This window comes from Lithobates pipiens, unplaced genomic scaffold (assembly GCF_037356315.1).
Source record: "Lithobates pipiens isolate NorthernLeopardFrog02 unplaced genomic scaffold, aLitPip1_a1.2 Scaffold_8, whole genome shotgun sequence".
NCBI lineage: Eukaryota > Metazoa > Chordata > Amphibia > Anura > Ranidae > Lithobates > Lithobates pipiens.
The window spans coordinates 14,435,841-14,455,413 of record NW_027507903.1 but is presented as its reverse complement, the minus strand read 5'-3'; the positions used below and the strand labels follow the sequence as shown (position 1 = coordinate 14,455,413).

Below are 19,573 nucleotides of genomic sequence, written 5' to 3'. Positions count from 1 at the left end.
GGATACTTTCGGTAGGAATGCTGGATCCGTCCTCAGTACCACCCTGTCCTGATAAATTCTAAGGAAGGGTTCTGTAATAGCTAGAGCTTGGAGCTCGCTGACTCTCCTGGCCGAGGTGATGGCCACCAAAAAGATTGTTTTTAAAACCACCTTCTATAAAGAAGCTTCCTGTATGGGTTCAAACGGTGCTCCCGAGAGACCCTGTAAAACTGTAGACAAATCCCAACTGGGAAAGTCTTTAAGGGCTACTGGTCTATTTCGAGCAAGAGCCCTAAAAAATCTAGAAATTAAAGTTTCTTTAGATAAAGTCTTTTCAAAGAAAACTGATAAGGCAGCCACCTGAGTCTTCAGGGTACTGGCTGCGAGACCCTTCTCCATTCCTTCATGGAGAAACTCCAAGACGGACACCGTGCTCTTGACCTTGAGTTCTCTAGAACTGCACCAGGAGTTGAACTTTTTCCAGACCTTCATGTAAATTGCCTGTGTAACTGCCTTCCTACTAGACAGCAGGGTCTTTACTACTTTATCTGAGAGACCTTTGGCTTTTAATAGGTCCTCCTCAGAAACCAGGCGGTTAGCTGTAGGAGTTCCACCTCTGGATGACTTACTGTCCCCTGGGATAACAGATCTTTTCTGAGTGGTAACCTCCATGGGGGCTTCGAGGCTAGGTTTCGAAGACCCGCGAACCAGGGCCTTTTTGGCCAAAAAGGAGTGACTAGTATTAAGTCTGTCCTTTCTTCCCTGAATTTCCTCAGTACTAGTGGAATTAGAGGAAAGGGGGGAAAGGCGTAGCACAACTGGTAATGCCAGGGGTGAGCCAATGCATCCAACCCTATTGCTGCATCTCCTCAGTGAAGAGAAAAGAATCTGTCCACCTTTGAGTTCTGCTGGCTGGCAAAAAGGTCTACCTGTGGAACCCCCCAAGCCTCGGAGATCATCAGGAACACCTCCTGATTCAGACTCCATTCTGCCTCTAGCAATTTGCGCCTGCTTAGGAGGTCTGCAAACAAATTCTGAGAGCCCTTCAGATGCACTGCCAATAGTGAGGCTGTGTTCTGCTCTGCCCAGGCTAACAACAGATTGGCCAGCTCCATCAAGCTCCTGCTTCTGGTTCCCCCTTGCTTCATAATGTAGGTAACCGCTGTTGTGTTGTCTGACAACACCTTGACATGGTGGCCTCTCAAACTCTGCTGAAAGGCCACTAATCCCAGAAAGATCGCCTTCAACTCCCTCCAGTTGGATGATCTTTGAGCTTCCTGTTTGGACCAAACCCCCTGAGATGTCTGACCATCCAGATGGGCTCCCCAGCCCCAGGCACTTGCGTCTGTAGTAAGGCGCTTGTCCACAGGAAAGGTCCACACCAGGCCCCTTGAGAGGTTTGCCTGGTCTCTCCACCACCAAAGAGCCCTTTTCGTCCTTGACGAAATTTTTAGCTGTTTTTCCAAAGGATCCTGATGGGACCAGCTTGACAGAACCTCCCTCTGAAGGGGTCTGGAATGGAACCTGGCCCACTGAACAGCCGGGATTGCTGCCGTAAGCAGGCCTAGAACTGCCATAGCCGTCCTGACTGAGACTGTCTGGTTGCTCTGTATCTGCTGTACAGCTAGCTGCAACTTTTCCTGTTTTTCCAACGGCAGGAAAACTTTCTGGAGAATCGAATTTAACGTATACCCCAGAAATTTCATTTCCTGTGAGGGGGTCAGGATTGACTTCTCTAGATTTAGAAGCCATCCCAGGCCCTCGAGGTGAGACTGGGCCCTCTGGAGATTGACTAGGACCTGCTCCCTGGAGTCTGCAAAAAACAAAAGGTCGTCCAGGTAAGGGACGACTGGAATCCCCTTCAATTTCAGGGGCTCCAAAGCCTCTGCCATGATCTTCGTAAAGACCCTGGGAGAGGACGAGAGTCCGAATGGCAGAGCCCTGAATTGGAGGTGCCATACCGAACTCCCCACCTTCAATGCCAGGCGCAGGAACTGCTGCGATGCCTGATGAATTGGTATATGAAGGTAGGCATCCCTTAGATCCAGGGACGCCATGAAGCATTCTGGGGTCAACAGCTTTGTGATGGAGAAAATTGTATCCATCCTGAAATGTTTGAACCGAATGAACCTGTTCAGAAATTTCAGATTCAGGATTAGACGGTACTTCCCTGAGGGTTTTTTCACCAGAAAAATATGTGAATAAAAACCCCCGCCCTGCTGGTTTACTGGGACTTGAATCAGAACCTCTTGCTGTATCAGCTCCTGTAACAAAAGCTTCATTGCAGAGGCCTTCTCCTGATCCCTTGGCAATGTTGTCACGTAAAACCTACTCGGGGGTAGTTCTGAAAACTCCAACCTGTACCCCTGATCGACAACGCTCTTCACGAACAGATTTGGAGACAGCCTGTCCCATTGTTCGCGAAAAGCTGACAGTCTCCCCCCCACTGGGGAGATATTGTCACTTGCTCTTAGGGGACTGCTCTGGGGGAGATCTAAAGAGGACTCCACCCTTGCCTTTGCCCTTCTGTGAACCCCATCTGCTCTTGCGCTCCTGGTCTTTTTTATGGGACTTCTGAAAAGCACGAAAATTCTTTTTGGCAACCTGCTTTTTCTTAACTGGAAAAGCCTTCTTTTTAGACAGACTATGCACAGACTCTAAATCGGGACCAAAGAGCAAGTCACCCGAGAAGGGAAGACCACACAGCTTGACCTTAGAAGCAGTGTCCCCAGACCATGTTTTCAGCCAAACTGCTCTCCTGGCTGAATTTACAAGAGCCGAAGACCTAGCGGACAGTTTAACCGATTCTGCTGATGCATCCGCCATGTATTTGACTGCATTCAGGATCAGTGGAAAGGACTCTAAGAGATCCTTGCGGGGTGTCCCCGCCTCAATATGGCTCTTCAGCTTCTCTACCCAACATTCCAGATTCCTGGCCACTACCGTAGCTGCCATAGCTGGTTTTAGACTGACTGACGCAGCATCCCAAGCCTTTTTAAGGATGGAGTCAGCTTTTTTGTCCATTGGGTCTTTAAGGATCCCCATATCCTCAAAGGCTAGATCCGTTCGTCTGGATACCTGCGAGAAAGCTGCATCGACTCTGGGTTTCTTGTTCCAAACCTCTGAGTCCTTATCTTCGAAGGGAAACCTTCTCTTGAGAGCTTTAAAGAAGAAAGGGGCTTTTTCTGGGTCCTTCCACTCCTTTCTCACTGAGTCTGAGAGGACCCTGTGGACTGGAAAAACTCTCCGTTTTGTTTCGTCCAACCCCTGGTACATTTTGTCATGAACTGACAGTTGTACTTTTTCTTCTTGAATTTCTAGAGTAGTGTAGATTGCTTTAAGAATATCATCTACTTCCTCTAGTGATAGCTTGAATTTGGAGCCCCTGCTATCTTCTTCCTCTTCCTCCTCCTCAGAATCCCTGAAGGAGATGAGAGTACTACCCCCTTCGTCTCCAGACTCTTCAGTTTCCACCTGTCTGGATGACGACGCCCTGGGGCTGGGCGGTAAGTTCTGAGGCTCGGTCTGTGCGGGAGGGTTTTGTATCAGGATGGACCTGACTGAATTCAAGGAGTTTGTCAGCTCTTTAACCGAAGAAAACAAATCCTTATATTGTTGAGATGTTTCCTCTTCCACCAATTCTCTGATACAATTTCTGCACATTGCCTTCTGCCATGAATCTCTGAGGGGGGTCTTGCAAGAAGGACATTTTCTCTGACCTGGTCTAGCTTTTCCTAGTGATTTTTCCTGAAACGACATACAGGTTTAACTCACTAAAAGCTCTCAACAACCAGCTGCTTAACACCAAGCCAGTGCAGAGACCCACCACCAAACAGACTACTAGTGAGACCCCAGAACTAGGCTGCAAAAGGTCAGAGCGAAGTCCACCTCTGACCTGCAGCGACAGGCCCCCAAGAGGGGGGAACAGACAAAGACATAGCCCAACAGTAAAGCAGAGGGTGCCAGTGCACCTTACGTACCTGGGCTGGACCGGTGCTAGGGGCGCCCGTCTCCGCCATAGCTGGCTTACACTCTTCCATCGTTTGAGTGAGGCAGCTATCACAAACAGCTCTGTCATTTTAAATTTTCCCGGCCGCCGCGTCATCAGGGCCGGCCGGAAGCGGAAGCACGCGGTCACCTGACCCGCCCCATGATCCCTGCGTTCCAGGCGCTTGAACCACGGCGCCACGCCCCCTCAGAGCGCCCGCGCGTCACCGTGAACGACGCCGTCGCCGCCCGGGACCCGGCGACGAAAACGGAGCCATGCCGCTGACCTGCAGCGGCCTCCGCCAGCAACAGAGCCCTCCCTGCGCTAACCAGCGGACACCGGGCACCCGACGCCGGCACTCCGAGGGTCCTTACTCCCGTGAGATGGCGGGACCAGGAGCTCCAGGAGTCCTCTCCCCGTGGAGATGCTGCTGGGGGTCAAAAAAGAAACAACGAAAGGTAAGCCTTACTCCCCTGCAGAGAGTGTAGCTCTCCCTGGTTCAGGCACATGCTTCCTCCAAGGAGGAAACACAATAACTGAAGCCATGGAGGAAGAGGAGGTGTTTTTAAAGTGGGCATGTGTTTCCCAATTACAAGGTGGAGCTACACTCTCTCCGGGGTTGTCCTGAAAGGCGATTTGAGAAAATTAAAACGCATTTTTTTTTTTTTTTTTTTTTTACACAAAGTTGTCCATTTATACAATACTTCTAACACATAGCATTTACACAGCAAAAATTACTAGGGCTGCAACTAACGATTATTTTCATAATCGATTAGTTGGCCGATTAATCGGTTAATAACCTTAGAAAAAAAGTGTGGTGTATAATTTAGTTGATATGTAAAGTTTTAAAAAAAAAGGGCAATTTATTCTTAAATATCTCTATATGCAGTGGTAACTATAAATAGCCAACTATATGGTTAGGGAGCAAAATATCTAATCCACTCTGAGAATAACAGAGAGAAGAGATATACTGTATATTAGAGGGGATATATACTGTTAGAGGAGATATACTGTATACTCTACTGAAGATATACTCTACTGTATATACTATTAGAGGATATATACTATTAGAGAGATACTGTATATACCATTATAGGAGAGATCTACTGTATATGCTATTAGAAGATATATACTGTATATACTATTAGAGTAAATATACTGTATAACTATTAGAAGAGAGATATACTGTATATACTATTAGAGGAGAGTTATACTGCATATATTAGAGGAGAGGTATAGTGTATATACCATTAGAGGAGAGGTATAGTGTATATACCATTAGAGGAGAGGTATAGTGTATATACCATTAGAGGAGAGGTATAGTGTATATACCATTAGAGGAGAGATATAGTGTATATACCATTAGAGGAGAGATATAGTGTATATACTATTAGGTCAATCTGATAAATATCAGACTCATTAACTTTAACCCCATTTTGTTGCTGGCCGATTAATCGATTATGAAAATAGTAATCGATTAATTTTATAATCGATTAGTTGTCGATTAATCGATTAGTTGTTTCAGCCCTAAAAATGACACCCCAAAATATATTCTGCTACTCCTGAGTATGGAGATACCACATATACCACGGAACCCTGGTTGAGAATGGCTGGCCTAGGCCATCCTTATGTAGAGCAACAATTTTTTTTCAGATCCTCAGTTCTTGGCTATGAGGTGCCATATTGAACTTCCAGTGACCAGTAAGAGAGCGATAACAAATTTAACACACCTGCTCCCCATTCATACCTGAGACTTTGTAACATTAACGAGTCACATGACACCGGGGAGGGAAAATGGCTAATTGGGCCCAATTTGGACATTTACACTTAGGGGTGTACTCACTTTTGTTGCCAGCGGTTTAGACATTAATGGCTGTGTGTTGAGTTATTTTGAGGGGACAGAAAATGTACAATCACTACTTTACATTGTAGACAAGTGTCATTTCTTCAGTGTTGTCACATGAAAAGATGAAAATATTAACAAAAATATGAGGGGTGTACTTACTTTTGTGAGATATAGTATATATTTTATTTTTTTGGATTTAATATGTGAATATTTAATTTGGCTCCACGAGCTGTTGAAAAAGTTCCTCTTAAAATGCGTGATATAAATTGCAGGGCGGTGTTTTTTTTCTATGTGGATGTTGATCTTGTAATGTTCCAGTTGTCATGAATGGCGATCTGTACTAAGAGCAATCCAAGCAGAAAACTACAACCTCAGTGCTGACCGACAAGCTTTGTGTGGAATACACATCACTTAAAGGGTAACTCCACTTTTGTTGGGGGAAAAAATATAACAAATTAAAAAAAAATATATATATATATATATATATATATATATACACACAATTGCTACACAAGTCATATAGTAATTGAATGTTATGAAAAAAAAAATGCTTTCCATTTCAATCTGCAGCTGTTATTTTCTGTAAAATGCAATATGGAAGCCTGGAGGTGTTCTGTACACAGATGGTATACAGAACGCCCTCTCAGATATGTAAATTCCTGCTTGTGTGATTGGCTCACTGATTTTCCCAGAAGTCTGTGCTAAGATACAAGTCATTTTGGGCATCCTCTGCAACAAATTTTTTTATTTTTGGTGAGATACTCAAAGGGAAATCAGACCCTGCCACTTTCCTCATTAGAACCCTTTTAAAGGGTAACTACTTTCATGGGGGGGGGGGGGGGGGGGATAGCACATAAAAAAAATATATAGCTTATACAACAGCGACACAAGTCATATTGTAATTAAACGTTATTAAAAATGACCTTTACTTTTCAATCTGCAGCCGCTGTCATTTTCTGTAAAATGCAATATGGCCACCTGGAGGTGTTCTGTATACAGACTGTACTGAACACGCCCCAGAAATGTCGTTTCCTGCTTGTGTGATTGGCTCAATTTTCCCAGAAGTCCCTAAGATACAAGTCCGATTTCAGGCATCTCCTGCAACAAAAATTTCATTTTTTGGTGAAATACTTTCAATAGGAAATCACGTCTAAAGGGGACGCAGGCCCAGCATCTTTCCTCATTAGTGCTCTGCAGCTTCACAGCTGATTGATCATTATGAAACCACTCCCATTAGACCAGGGCTCGACAAACCCCGGTCGCCAGGTCGCATTTGCGCCTAGATTTCGTGTCCTGGCGACTGGGGCAACGCTGCTGGGGTATCCTGTCTCCATTTGGACCCCGAACTCCGCCGCGCAATTCCATCGGGCCGCGCCGGCCAGTAATTGAGGCCGCGGCTTTGCGGCCTTCTAAAATCTTTCGGTAGTCTGGCGCCATCTTGTGGTGGATGTAGAAATTACACCCTATTCCAATAATGCTAATTCCTAATGGAGTGAAGCTCCCCTGCCTGTTTTTTGCCCAACGGTGAGTGTGGTGGCTGGTAAATGGCTTCTCATTATATTATATATATATATATTATTAAATTTATTAATTTATTTATAAATGTAAATATATATATATATATATATATATATATATATATATATATATATTTTGTAATTTTTTTTTTTTGTAAAAAGTAAAAAAAAAAAATTATTTTAATTAAGGAAAAAAAAAATATTATTTGTAATCCTCCCTGCTTGACCCCTTTCACAAGGGCTGTCTGATCAGGTTCACCTGTCAGTTTTTCAGGCGGACCTGATCGAACCCTTAGCAGGGAAATGGCAGTAAATGAGCGGGAATATGTCGGAAATAGTCACATTCTTTTGTTAACCACTTCGTGCCCGCGCTATAGACGAAAGATGTCTACAGCGCGGACACCAATTGCCGGGAGGGCGTCCCTAGACATCCTCCTGTTTACTTCCCCTCTGCACGCCGCCATGGGCGAGCATCAGGGAAGTTCTGTGTTGGCCGTGTCCCTTGGATACAGCCAATCACAGATCATGCTAAATGACCAATCACAGCGGCCATTTAGCACTCGAGCGGTGTGTCCAATGAGAGGTGATCTCATATGTGGGGGGCTGGGGGCTATCTTCCCCTCACTCGTCTCCATGTCAGGCCAGGGACAGGTCCAGATCGCCGTCACCGACCTGGCTCCTAACTTTTTTAGCTGGCTCCTAGATTCCAAGCAAATTTGTCAACCCCTGCATTAGACCCACTTAGCACAGAGGAACACAGGGATTTCTTCAGAACAAAAAAAAAAAAAAAAAAGTAGAAATCTGCAACAAAGGTTATAATCCTTGCAATGTACAGAGATCACCCAGGGGGGGAAATGTTTTTTCTTTTAACAAAAGTGGAGTTACGCTTTAAGTCCAGCAACTGATTGGCAATTCTAAAATCACTCCCATTCACTCTATACATGGACACAGAGAAACAGCTATTTCTTCAAAATAAAAAATAAAATAGAAATCGGCAACAAAGTATGCTTAAAAAAAATATATATATATATTTAACAAAAGTGGAGATACTCTTTAAAGTGCTTGTGAACATTTGCTCCTGTTTTGAATGTTATGTATTCAATTTAAAGTGAATTAGATCTGCTCAACAAGTAGAAATAATGAGCAGTTTGTCTAGCTAAAAACCTTGCCAACTTCCCGCACACACCGCCTCTGGACTCATCAGTTAGCATTTTTCCCTGCCATCTCCGGGGACTACCCTGTCCACCTTTAAGAGTTCCCTGAAAAGTCATTTATTCAGGGAAGTCTATCCCACACCCACCTGTCCCCGAGCCACCCCCATCGAATCATTCTCTGCAGCTATTACCTTTTGTACCACCACCCCCTCCCTTTAGAATGTAAGCTCTAGGAGTCAGGCCCTCCTGTACCTTCTGTATTGTACTGTATTGTGTTGTCTCCCCCCTATAGAGTGTAAAGTGCTGCGTAAACTGTTGGCGCTATATAAATCAAAAATAATAATGTAGTCCTAAACCTTCCTGTCCTAGGGTGGCAATGCTGCTCAATATGGTTGCCCCTCCCTAGGACAAGTTAAAGTGGAGCTCCACCCTAAAGTGGAACTTATGCTCAGCGGATTCCCCCCCCCCCCCCTCCGGTGCCACAATTGGCACATTTCAGGGGGGAGGGGGGGTGCAGATACCTGTATAATACAGGTATCTGCACCCACTTTCGAGTATAACTAGCCACAAAATGGCCGCCCCCCCGTTGTGTTCTGGGAAACGCACAGTTCTCGGAACACAACAGGGACCAGTGAAGAAGCGCAGCGCGACTTGCGCATGCGCAGTAGGGAATCGGGCAGTGAAGCTGCAACGCTTCACTTCCTGATTCCCTGACAGAGGATGGCAGCGGGGGCAGCCGAGAGATGAGCGATTGCTCGTCATCTGCGGCCGACATCACGGACACCCTGGGACAGGTAAGTGTCCATTTATTAAAAAAGTCAGCAGCTGCAGTATTTGTAGCTGCTGGCTTTAAAAATGTTATGGTGGAGCTCCGCTTTAAAGCACAACTAAACTGAGCACAAACTGAAAATTTTACTTTTGTTCCCCAAAGCCAACTCCCCTCTCCATCCATGTCTCTAGGTGTTAATTTGTTAAGACACCGATTTTTTTATTTTATTTAACCACTTTCAGACCGGACCATTTTGCTGGTCAAAGACCAGACCACTTTTTGCGATTCTGCACTGCGTCACTTTAACTGACAATTGCGCGGTCGTGCGACGTGGCTCCCAAACAAAATTGACGTGCTTTTTTCCCCACAAATAGAGCTTTCTTTTGGTGGTATTTGATCACCCCTGCGGTTTTTATTTTTTGCGCTATAAACAAAAATAGAGCGACAATTTTGAAAAAAAAAACACATTTTTTACTTTTTTATTATAAATATCCCCCAAAAATATATAAAAAAAACATTTTTTTCCCTCAGTTTAGGCCGATACGTATTCTTCTACATATTTTTGGTAAAAAAAACAAAAAAAAAACGCAATAAGCGATTATTGATTGGTTTGCGCAAAAGTTATAGCATTTACAAAATAGGGATAGTTTTATAGCATTTTTATTAATAATTTTTTATTTACTAGTAATGGCGGCAATCAGCGATTTTTATTGCGACTGCGACATTGTGGGGGACCCATCGGACATTTTTGACACATTTTTGGGACCATTGTCATTTATTCAGTAATCACTGCTATATAAATGCAGTGATTCCTGTGTAAATGACACTGGCAGTGAAGGGGTTAACCAGTGGGTGGCAGTGTAGGGGTTAAGTGTTCCTAGGGGCGTGTTACTAACTGTGGGGGGGCTGGGCTTTCATTTAGTGAACACTGATCTCTGCTTCAATCACATGGAGCAGAGATCAGAGTCACTAGTTGCTAGGCAGAACAGGGAGATGCTGTTTACACGGCATTTCCTCCATTCAGCCGTCCCGTGAGACGATCGCGGGGATGCCCGCGGCGATCGAGTCTGCGGGTCCCACGACCGGACTCACGGGGGTCCCGACCAGCGCGGGAGCGCGCCGCCGGCGGCGTGCTCCCGATGGCAGGGCGGCATTGAAGATTGGACGTACATGTACGCCAATATGCCTGCCCGTACCATTCTGTCGACGTACATCGTCGTGCGCTGGTCGGGAACCGGTTAAATTGGATTTGTGATTTATCAAATTTTAATAAAATATTTTTAGAGTAAAAAATCTAAAGATAGTTTAAGATAAATTAATAATTTTGTTAATTCAGCATGAAATAGAGCTTAGTTATGTAGCATGAGGCTATATATTCTGGAATTTACATTCTTTGTAAACTCATTCCATGAATCCAAGCACTTCAGGCTGAGATACCATGCACTGCATTGATGCATTCACACAATTTCACAGTAACCATGAGATAGAACAAAGTTCAGGAATATTCCTTTATCCCATTGTTTTGCAAATCTATGTACACTACAAACTGTGATTGAATCGGTTCTGATATCACCGTTTTACTAACCTGACAGTTTATTCTAAAATTGAATCTTTAAATATATAAAAAAAAAATTAAAGAGTTGCATTGTATATGAAATATTATGTACTTGGGAAATTACTTCATACTATATGCACTAAATTAATGATTTTTGATCTGTCTTAGATAGTGATACAATGTCCCTGATGAAGATTGTATTGATAATTACTATTGAAACGCGTTGAATTAAGTTTTCTTTTCCGGCACCACCAGCGGTTCTGGGGGGTCCCTGGATTTTATAGCAGATAGTATCACTTTCTTAAATGTTTTTAACATTTAGAATTGTGCAATGATGTTTCTTTCTATGATTTTTTTTTATAGGAATAATCAATTGTTTATGTATGAATTTTTTGTACAATAAATTCATTTTTAATATATTGTTTTTTTGTTGCCTTAAAGTGGAAGTAAACCCATCGATTTAAACAGTTTAAAAAAAAAAAAAAGGCATGCCGGGAATGCTAACTGCACATTGGCTGTGCTCTCAGCCAAACTATCAAACCATCCAATGGCTGGTGTCATAACGAATCACATGTGCAGCGCCATGGCAGTTGAAGATTAAACAGAGGCAACTCCTCCACCGACCCGCTGTCGCCCCCCCCCTCCTCCTCCGACCCGCTGTCGCCCCCCCCCCCCTCCTCCGACCCGCTGTCGCCCCCCCTCCTCCGACCCGCTGTCGCCCCCCCCCTCCTCCGACCCGCTGTCGCCCCCCCCTCCCTCCTCCTCCGACCCGCTGCCGCGCCCCCTCCCTCCTCCTCCGACCCGCTGCCGCGCCCCCCCCCTCCTCCTCCGACCCGCTGCCGCGCCCCCCCCCTCCTCCTCCGACCCGCTGCCGCGCCCCCCCCCTCCTCCTCCGACCCGCTGCCGCCCCCCCCCCTCCTCCGACCCGCTGCCGCGCCGCCCCCCCCTCCTCCGACCCGCTGCCGGCGCCCCCCGGCCCGCTGTCGACGCCCTCCTCCTCCGACCCGCTGTCGGCTCACTGACAGTTCCATTCACTTTAATGGGACGGCTGTTGATGCGGCAGTGACAACAAGGTGAGGGACGTGGCGGCAGCAGGTGAGTGGATGCCCAACAGGCACTGCCATGATGGGTCTGAAATGACAGGTGCTCTTTACATGTAAGAACTCATTCTTGCTGGTAGTTAGAATTTTTAATATTTGCAAACAATATGAAGGTTTCCTATTTATAATAATAAGCTGTCATGTTAGTAAAACAGGGATATCAGAACCAATTAAATCATACAGTTTGTAGGGTACATAGATTTGCAGCAATGCATGTTATCTTGCAGAGCTTGGATTCATTGAATGAGTTTAACAAAAATTTTATATTGCAGAATATACAGCCTCTTGCTACATAACTAAGCTCCATTTTATACTTGATAAACTAAATTATTAATGTATCTTAAATAGAAAACTATCTTTAGACAGATTTTTACTCCAAAAGCATGTTGTTATTAAAATACATTTGAAAAAAAAAAAAAAGATTAAAAAAAAAAAAAAAAAATAGATTTTTCTTTTTTTAAATCATTGATTTATATCCACCCTGTTTTTTCATTAGGGTGAGGGGTTTCGAGTTCAGGTTAGGGTTAGGCGTTGGGGTCATTATATTTTTATTTTATTATATGAATAAATAATAAATAAATGTAAAATGCACAAAAAATAAAATATAAATACTAAATATCAATAAATTAACCCTTAACTAACCCTTAAAAAACTAACCTTTGCTCATCTCACATTGTCATAGGCGAAAGGTGAGCACACATGATGGAATCCAGATGTATTGACAAATCAGGTGTCAAGGTGAATGTTTGAGAAAAGTGGGATAGGTGTGAGAACGCGCGTGCGGAGCGACTAAAAATACACAATGATGCCAACTTGTAAATGGCAAAGTACACAGATGGCATCTCTGCAGCTTTATAGAAAACAGGCAGAACTGAGTGTCGGGAACCAGAATAGTTGACATGAAGCTCCCATCACTGAGGATCACCTCCCCGACATCAGCGCAATGTGCTGAACCCATAAGTGACCGCAGATTGTCTGACCGGATCTACGATCCTCCCCACAATCCCGATCACCGAGAACTGGAATGACATTCTATTACGGATCATGTGCTGGGAACCTAAACGAGGAATCTACTTGTAGAAACACAGTGACAGCGATGGGAATAAATTATATTGCATAAAAAAAAAAAAAAGGGGGGGGTCATTCACACCAAAGTGTCAGATTCAGCCGGGTGTTCTTTGCAGTTTACACTGCAGGTTGTAATGTGATATGGAGCACTTATCACTATTCACACATTTTATAACAGAAAAATATCAGACGGGTCACAATTTTAATAATACGGCATAACAGCCAGAGATGTGACCGCCAAATACGTGACATTAGGAGGGCGTGCGTTATCGGGCGCTGGGATGGTATACAGGGTGATCAGACCCTTAATGCTAGGACCCAGAGGTGTGTGTTATATAGATATAGCGATCGATTATACACACAGCCCAAGAGAAGAGGCACTCCCCGGTCAATGTTTAGACAAGGCACAGTGCAAGTTTTTCAACACAACTCATACTGTCTATTTACACACACTAATATAATATATATAAAAAAATATACACCAATAAATATATATATACACACACATATACACACACATATACACAATCTCATATACTAAAAATATATATATTTTACACACACACAGCACAGAGTACTGTTCATGTTTAGGATGGGGATGATTACACACAAAGCAGCCTCATGTGTAGTACATCAGTCCAGTATGTGTGTCCAGCACACTCCAAACATTGCTAACAAACACACCAAGATCATTGGATGCTGCACTGACCACTTCTGGGGTGGGGATTTACTAAAACCAAAGCACACAGAATCTGATTCAGCTCTGCATAGTAACCAATCAGATCCCAGGTTTTATTGTCAAGGCTTGATTGAACAAGCTGAAAGTTAGAAGCTGATTGGCTACTATGCACAGCTGCACCAGATACCGAGTGCTCCAGTTTTGGTAAATCTCCCCCATTGTGTGCTTTATAGAGAATTTTTTTTTTTTTTTAATAATAATTTATATATATATATATATATATATATATATATATATATATATATATATATATATATATATATATATATACACACACACACATACACATATATATATATATATATATACACACACATATATACATACACACACACACTATTATTACTGGTACTTACATGGCACCAACAGCTTACACAGTGCTCTACATAGATTTAGTGCATTCACATCAGTCCCTACCCTCAAGGATATATATTACAGACAACAATTCAGCATAAATTACAACATATACACATCAGAACTGTAATATATATATATATATATATTCACATACACACACCGAGCATTACATTTACTACAGAAACAGAATATGATCCATCACACATCAGCAAAAGAAAAAAAATATATAGAGGATATATAGAGGATAGAGGATATATAAATGAGCTATCTATACATCAACAATGTATACAGTTTTACTCTGCAACTAAATAAATGAAACCAAGATCCAGAACATGAGCAAGAGAAAACACAGTGTGTGTGTGTATTATATATATATACACACATATATATACACATATATATACACACACATATATATATATATGCTTACACTTACAACATAATCCATTACACAGTAGCAATATAAAAAAAAAAAAGTATAAATTTATAGATCACACAATTTAATTTTCATTAAAAAACTGAACATATGTTCCATTACAGAAGAAAAAAAAAGTGTGCTTGTGCATATATATATATACATACACACACTGGAGATGTGTAAATATATACACACACACACACACACACACACATCAATGACACACATACCCAGAATAGAAGTGCAGAGAGTGAAGGGAATGGATGGGATGACCGATCAGAGGATCGCACACGCGGTAACAATGTAACTTTGCTCTCCCCGGTAATGATGAGATGTATGGGATTATCGGATCTCTATATCCGGGGACGGGGAGAGGTTGTGCGATCAGATCGGGGTGTGTATGATGGAAGGGGGGGGGGCCTCTATGGGTCGTGTATGTAGAATTGATCGGTGGAGTGTGTGCGGTGATCGGTATACGATGAGATCGCCCACCTTGCCGAGGTTCACATAGCCGTACTTGTCCGCCAGCCGCGCCGCCTCCTCCGGTCCCCGCGGGACCCGCACAGCCCAGTGGTTGGAGTAGACGGTGCGGGGAAGGGGCGCCAGGCAGGCGGGTAGTAGGAGAAGGAGGACCGGTCCGGTGAGGAAAAGGAGCATGGTGGGAGGTGAGCGGTAAGGCGCGGGGTCCGCTGCCCGCTCACAGGGGCGCTCTGGGCGGACAGACTGCGATCCACTTCCCGGCTCCGTTCATCTACTGCACGCCGCGCTCCTCCGCCTGCTACTTGTCAACTCGTCAGCCAATCGGGAGTTCGACCTGTGCGCGGTGTGACAAAAGGGCGGGGTTTGGGCCGGGGGCGCGACCAGTCAGCGCCTGAATAGGCGGGGCAGTGCGGAATGTAGTGGGCGGGGCAGTGCGGAGGTGTAGCATGCTGCACATTAACGCTTTCACTGCTGGAACACTGTTTATTTGAGCACATTTTATGGCTGAAGTTTAGTTCAACCCCCCCCCCCCCTCCCCTCCCCCCAACCATGATATATTTTCTGGAAGCAGAGACCCTGGAGAATGAAATAGTGGTACTTCCAATTTCTTCATGTCTCATATTAGCGCAACAGTTGAATCACTTCCCTACTGAGCACTTTCACCCCTTCTTCTTCTTCTGATTTTTTTATTATTTTTTTGTTAAAGCGGGGTTCCACTGTATCCAACTTTTTTTTTTGGGCAAAATGACAATGATTAAGATTATTAGATATATGACTCACTTGTTCCGTTTTAAAGACTTCAGTTTTCAGTTTTCAGTTTTCACTGCATAAAAAAACGTTTGATGCTGCCGGTTGGCATGTGAAGCCCACAGGCATCCTCTTCCGGGACACTGTGCTGCTGTGGGCCAGCATGCACCGCCCGTTCGAGCGCCGATCTCGCGTATGCGCAGTAACTGCAGATTGGAGCGTCGTCAACATCTCAGGTTGCCATCACAACGGGCGGCGTCGTAGGAAGTCCCGCCCCGTTGTGATGGCAACTGAGATAAAAATTGTTTCGTAATCCTGCGATAACTCGCGCTTGGCCGCCGCACTGACTCCTGGGAACAAGAAAAAAGGATCCCAAGAGACGGTGCGGCAGAAAGGAAGTGTGGACCTGGACGCTGTAACCCCGCCCATATCCGCAGCCACACCGCCCATATTCGCAGCGACCAGGACCCGGAAATGGCCAGAAATAAATCACAGAAAAAGTGACATGAAAGGTAAAGGTCCTCTTTGTATATAACAGCGAAAATCAGTATTAACCACTTTCAGACCGGACCAATTTGCTGGTCAAAGACCAGACCACTTTTTGCGATTCGGCACTGCGTCGCTTTAACTGACAATTGCGCGGTCATGCGACATGGCTCCCAAACAAAATTGACGTCCTTTTTTTCCCACAAATAGAGCTTTCTTTTGGTGGTATTTGATCACCTCTGCGGTTTTTATTTTTTGCGCTATAAAGAAAAATAGAGCGACAATTTTGAAAAAAACGCATTATTTTTTACTTTTTGTTATAATAAATATCCCCCAAAAATATATAAAAAAACATTTTTTTCCCTCAGTTTAGGCCGATACGTATTCTTCTACATATTTTTGGTAAAAAAAAACGCAATAAGCGATTATTGATTGGTTTGCGCAAAAGTTATAGCGTTTACAAAATAGGGATAGTTTTTTCTATAGCATTTTTATTAATAATTTTTTATTATTTTTTTTTACTAGTAATGGCGGCGATCAGCGATTTTTATTGTGACTGCGACATTGTGGGGGACCCATCGGACATTTTTGACACATTTTTGGGACCATTGTCATTTATACAGTAATCACTGCTATATAAATGCAGTGATTCCTGTGTAAATGACACTGGCAGTGAAGGGGTTAACCAGTGGGCGGCAGTGTAGGGGTTAAGTGTTCCTAGGGGTGTGTTACTAATTGTGGGGGGGTTGGGCTTTCATTTAGTAAACACTGATCTCTGCTCCAATCACATAGAGCAGAGATCAGCGTCACTAGTTGCTAGGCAGAATGGAGAAATGCTGTTTACTCGGCATTTCCTCCATTCGGCCGCTCCGTGAGACGATCGCAGGGATGCCCGCGGCGATCGAGTCCGCGGGTCCCGCGAGCGGACTCACGGGGGTCCCGACCAGCGCGGGAGCGTGCCGCCGGCGGCGCACTCCCGATGGCAGGGCGGCATTGAGTATTGGACGTACCTGTACGCCAATATGCCTGCCCGTGCCATTCTGTCGACGTACATCGTCGTGCGCTGGTCGGGAAGTGGTTAAGGAGAATTTTTTTAGGATTCGGGTGGAGCTCCGCTTTAAGACTGAAGAGCCCCTTAGATTGGAAGGGGTCCCCGCTGAGTGTAGACACAAACTGAATATGTGTATATATATATATATATATATATATATATATATATATACACACACACACACATATACATATATATATATATATATATATATATATATATATATATTAACTCCTTTCCTTCCAGTGTCACTTATACAGTGATCAGTGCATTTTTGTCACTGGTTCCCAAAAAGTGTCATTAGGATCATATTTGTCCGTCGTAATGGCGCAGTCCCGCTAAAAATCGCAGATTGCCGCCATTACCAGTAAAAACAATAAAAAAAAATTAAAACTCCCTAAATCTATCCCCTATTTTGTAGACACTATAACTTTTGCGCAAAGCAATCAATATACACTTATTGTGATTTCTTTTTACCAAAAACATGTAGCAGAATACATATTGCCCTACATTTATGACATTTTTTTTTTAAATTTTTTTGGATATATATTATAGCAGAAAGTAAAAAAAATATATATTTTTTTTTTTCAAAGTTGTCGCTCTTTTTTTTCTTTATAGCGCAAAAAAGAAAAACCGCAGAGGTGATCAAATACCACCGAAAGAAAGTTTCTTTTTGTGGGGAAAAAAAAGACGTAAATTTTTTTGGGGTACAGCATCGCACAACCACGCAATTTTAAGTTAACCATTTGCCAACCGCCGGCCGTCAAATGAAGGCCAGGTGGCGCGGCTCTTGTGGCGGGAGGGCGTCATATGACGTCCTCCCATTTAAACAGGGAATGTGTGTGATCATGTGCGCGCATCCCTGTTCCTTCGGTGGCAGCGTGTCACAGAGCCACCGCTCGCCACCGAGGGGGGGGGGGGTGAACAACCATTGGGCATGGCTGTTTACCACGTGATCAGCCGTGAAGAAGTCATGGCCAATCACAGATGGTTACACCCCCACTGTGCACGGCACGTGCGCGCTGCGTGTGCACGTCGGTGGCGGCGTGTTTCTGGGAACACTGCTCATCACCGACGCTGGTAAACAGCCATTGGCCGGCTGTTTACCTGTGTACTCGGCTGTGATCGTTTCACAGCCGATCACTAAATGTAAACAAACCACTGTAACGAGATGTTACCGGGTTCTCCTCCTCACACACCAATTGTGTGTGAGAAGGGCGGTAACATCTCGTTACCGCTTACAGTGTACAGCAAACCCACGGATTGCCCCCCCCCCCAATAAAGAGGACCTGTCACCAGCCATCATAGTAGTACCTGTCACTCACAGTCCATCCGAGTACCCAAGTACCTGTCACAGTCCATATGAGTACCTGAATACCTGTCACAGTTCACCTGAGTACTTGTCACAGTTCATCCGAGTACCTGTCACAGTCCATACGAGTACCTGAGTGCCTATCACCGCCCTTCAGAGTACCCAAATACCAGTCACCAGGCCATCAGAGAACCTGTCACTAGGCCATCAGAGTACCCAAGTACCTGTCATCAGGCCATCAGAGTACCCGAGTACCTGTCACCAGGCCATCAGAGTACCCGAGTACCTATTTGCAGCCCATGCCTCATAGAATATACATTGGGGTGTTTGCTTTCCAAAATTGGGTAATTTTGTGGGTAATTCCACTGTCCTGGTGGTCCAGGACCTTCAAAAGTGTGTTGGGTAGGAATGAAATGAGATGTGTAATTTATGCTCCTAGAACGCCTGAAGGTACTACTTCAATGTTCGGCCTCTCTATGTGACCAGGCTGTGTAAAAATCCTACACATGTAGTATCGCCATACTCGGGAAGAGTTGCAGAATGTATTTTGGGGTGTAATTTTTGCTATATACATGCTATGTGTTAGAAGTATCTTATAAATTGACAACTTTGTGTAAAAAAAAAATGCGTTTTCATTTTTTTCCACATTTTCCAAAAACGTATGGAAAAAAATTAACCTTTCAAAAGACTTCTTATGCCTCACAGATTATACGTTGGGGTGTTTGCTTTCCAAAATGGGGTCATTTTATGTGAAATTCCATTGTCCTGTTACTCCAGGGCCTTCAAAAGTGTAATAGGTGGTTGAGAAATGAGATGCGTCATTTTTGCTCGTAGAACGTCTCAAGTTACTACTTTAATGTTGGTGCTCTGTATGTGGCCACGCTGTGTAAAAGTCTCAAACATGTGGTATCGCCGTACTCGAGTTGGCAGCATGGATGGCACTGTCTGCAGCACAATATGTCATTGGCGGCATGGGTGCACTGTCAGCAAGTAGCACATGCGTTATG

General features: G+C 44.0%; 1 protein-coding gene across 2 annotated transcripts in view; it reads right to left on the bottom strand.

The window, feature by feature from the left end:
- PCSK6 (proprotein convertase subtilisin/kexin type 6) overlaps positions 1-15,271 on the bottom strand; it is a 357,311-nt gene extending 342,040 nt beyond the window's left edge. The window contains exon 1 of one of the 2 annotated variants that reach the window (XM_077473028.1): positions 14,983-15,271. In XM_077473028.1, the coding sequence (XP_077329154.1) occupies positions 14,983-15,147 (165 nt within the window). In that variant the 5' untranslated portion in view covers positions 15,148-15,271. The remainder of the gene's footprint in view (positions 1-14,982) is intronic. The other variant, XM_077473027.1, reaches the window with a different exon arrangement.
- Positions 15,272-19,573: the final 4,302 nt, after the last annotated feature.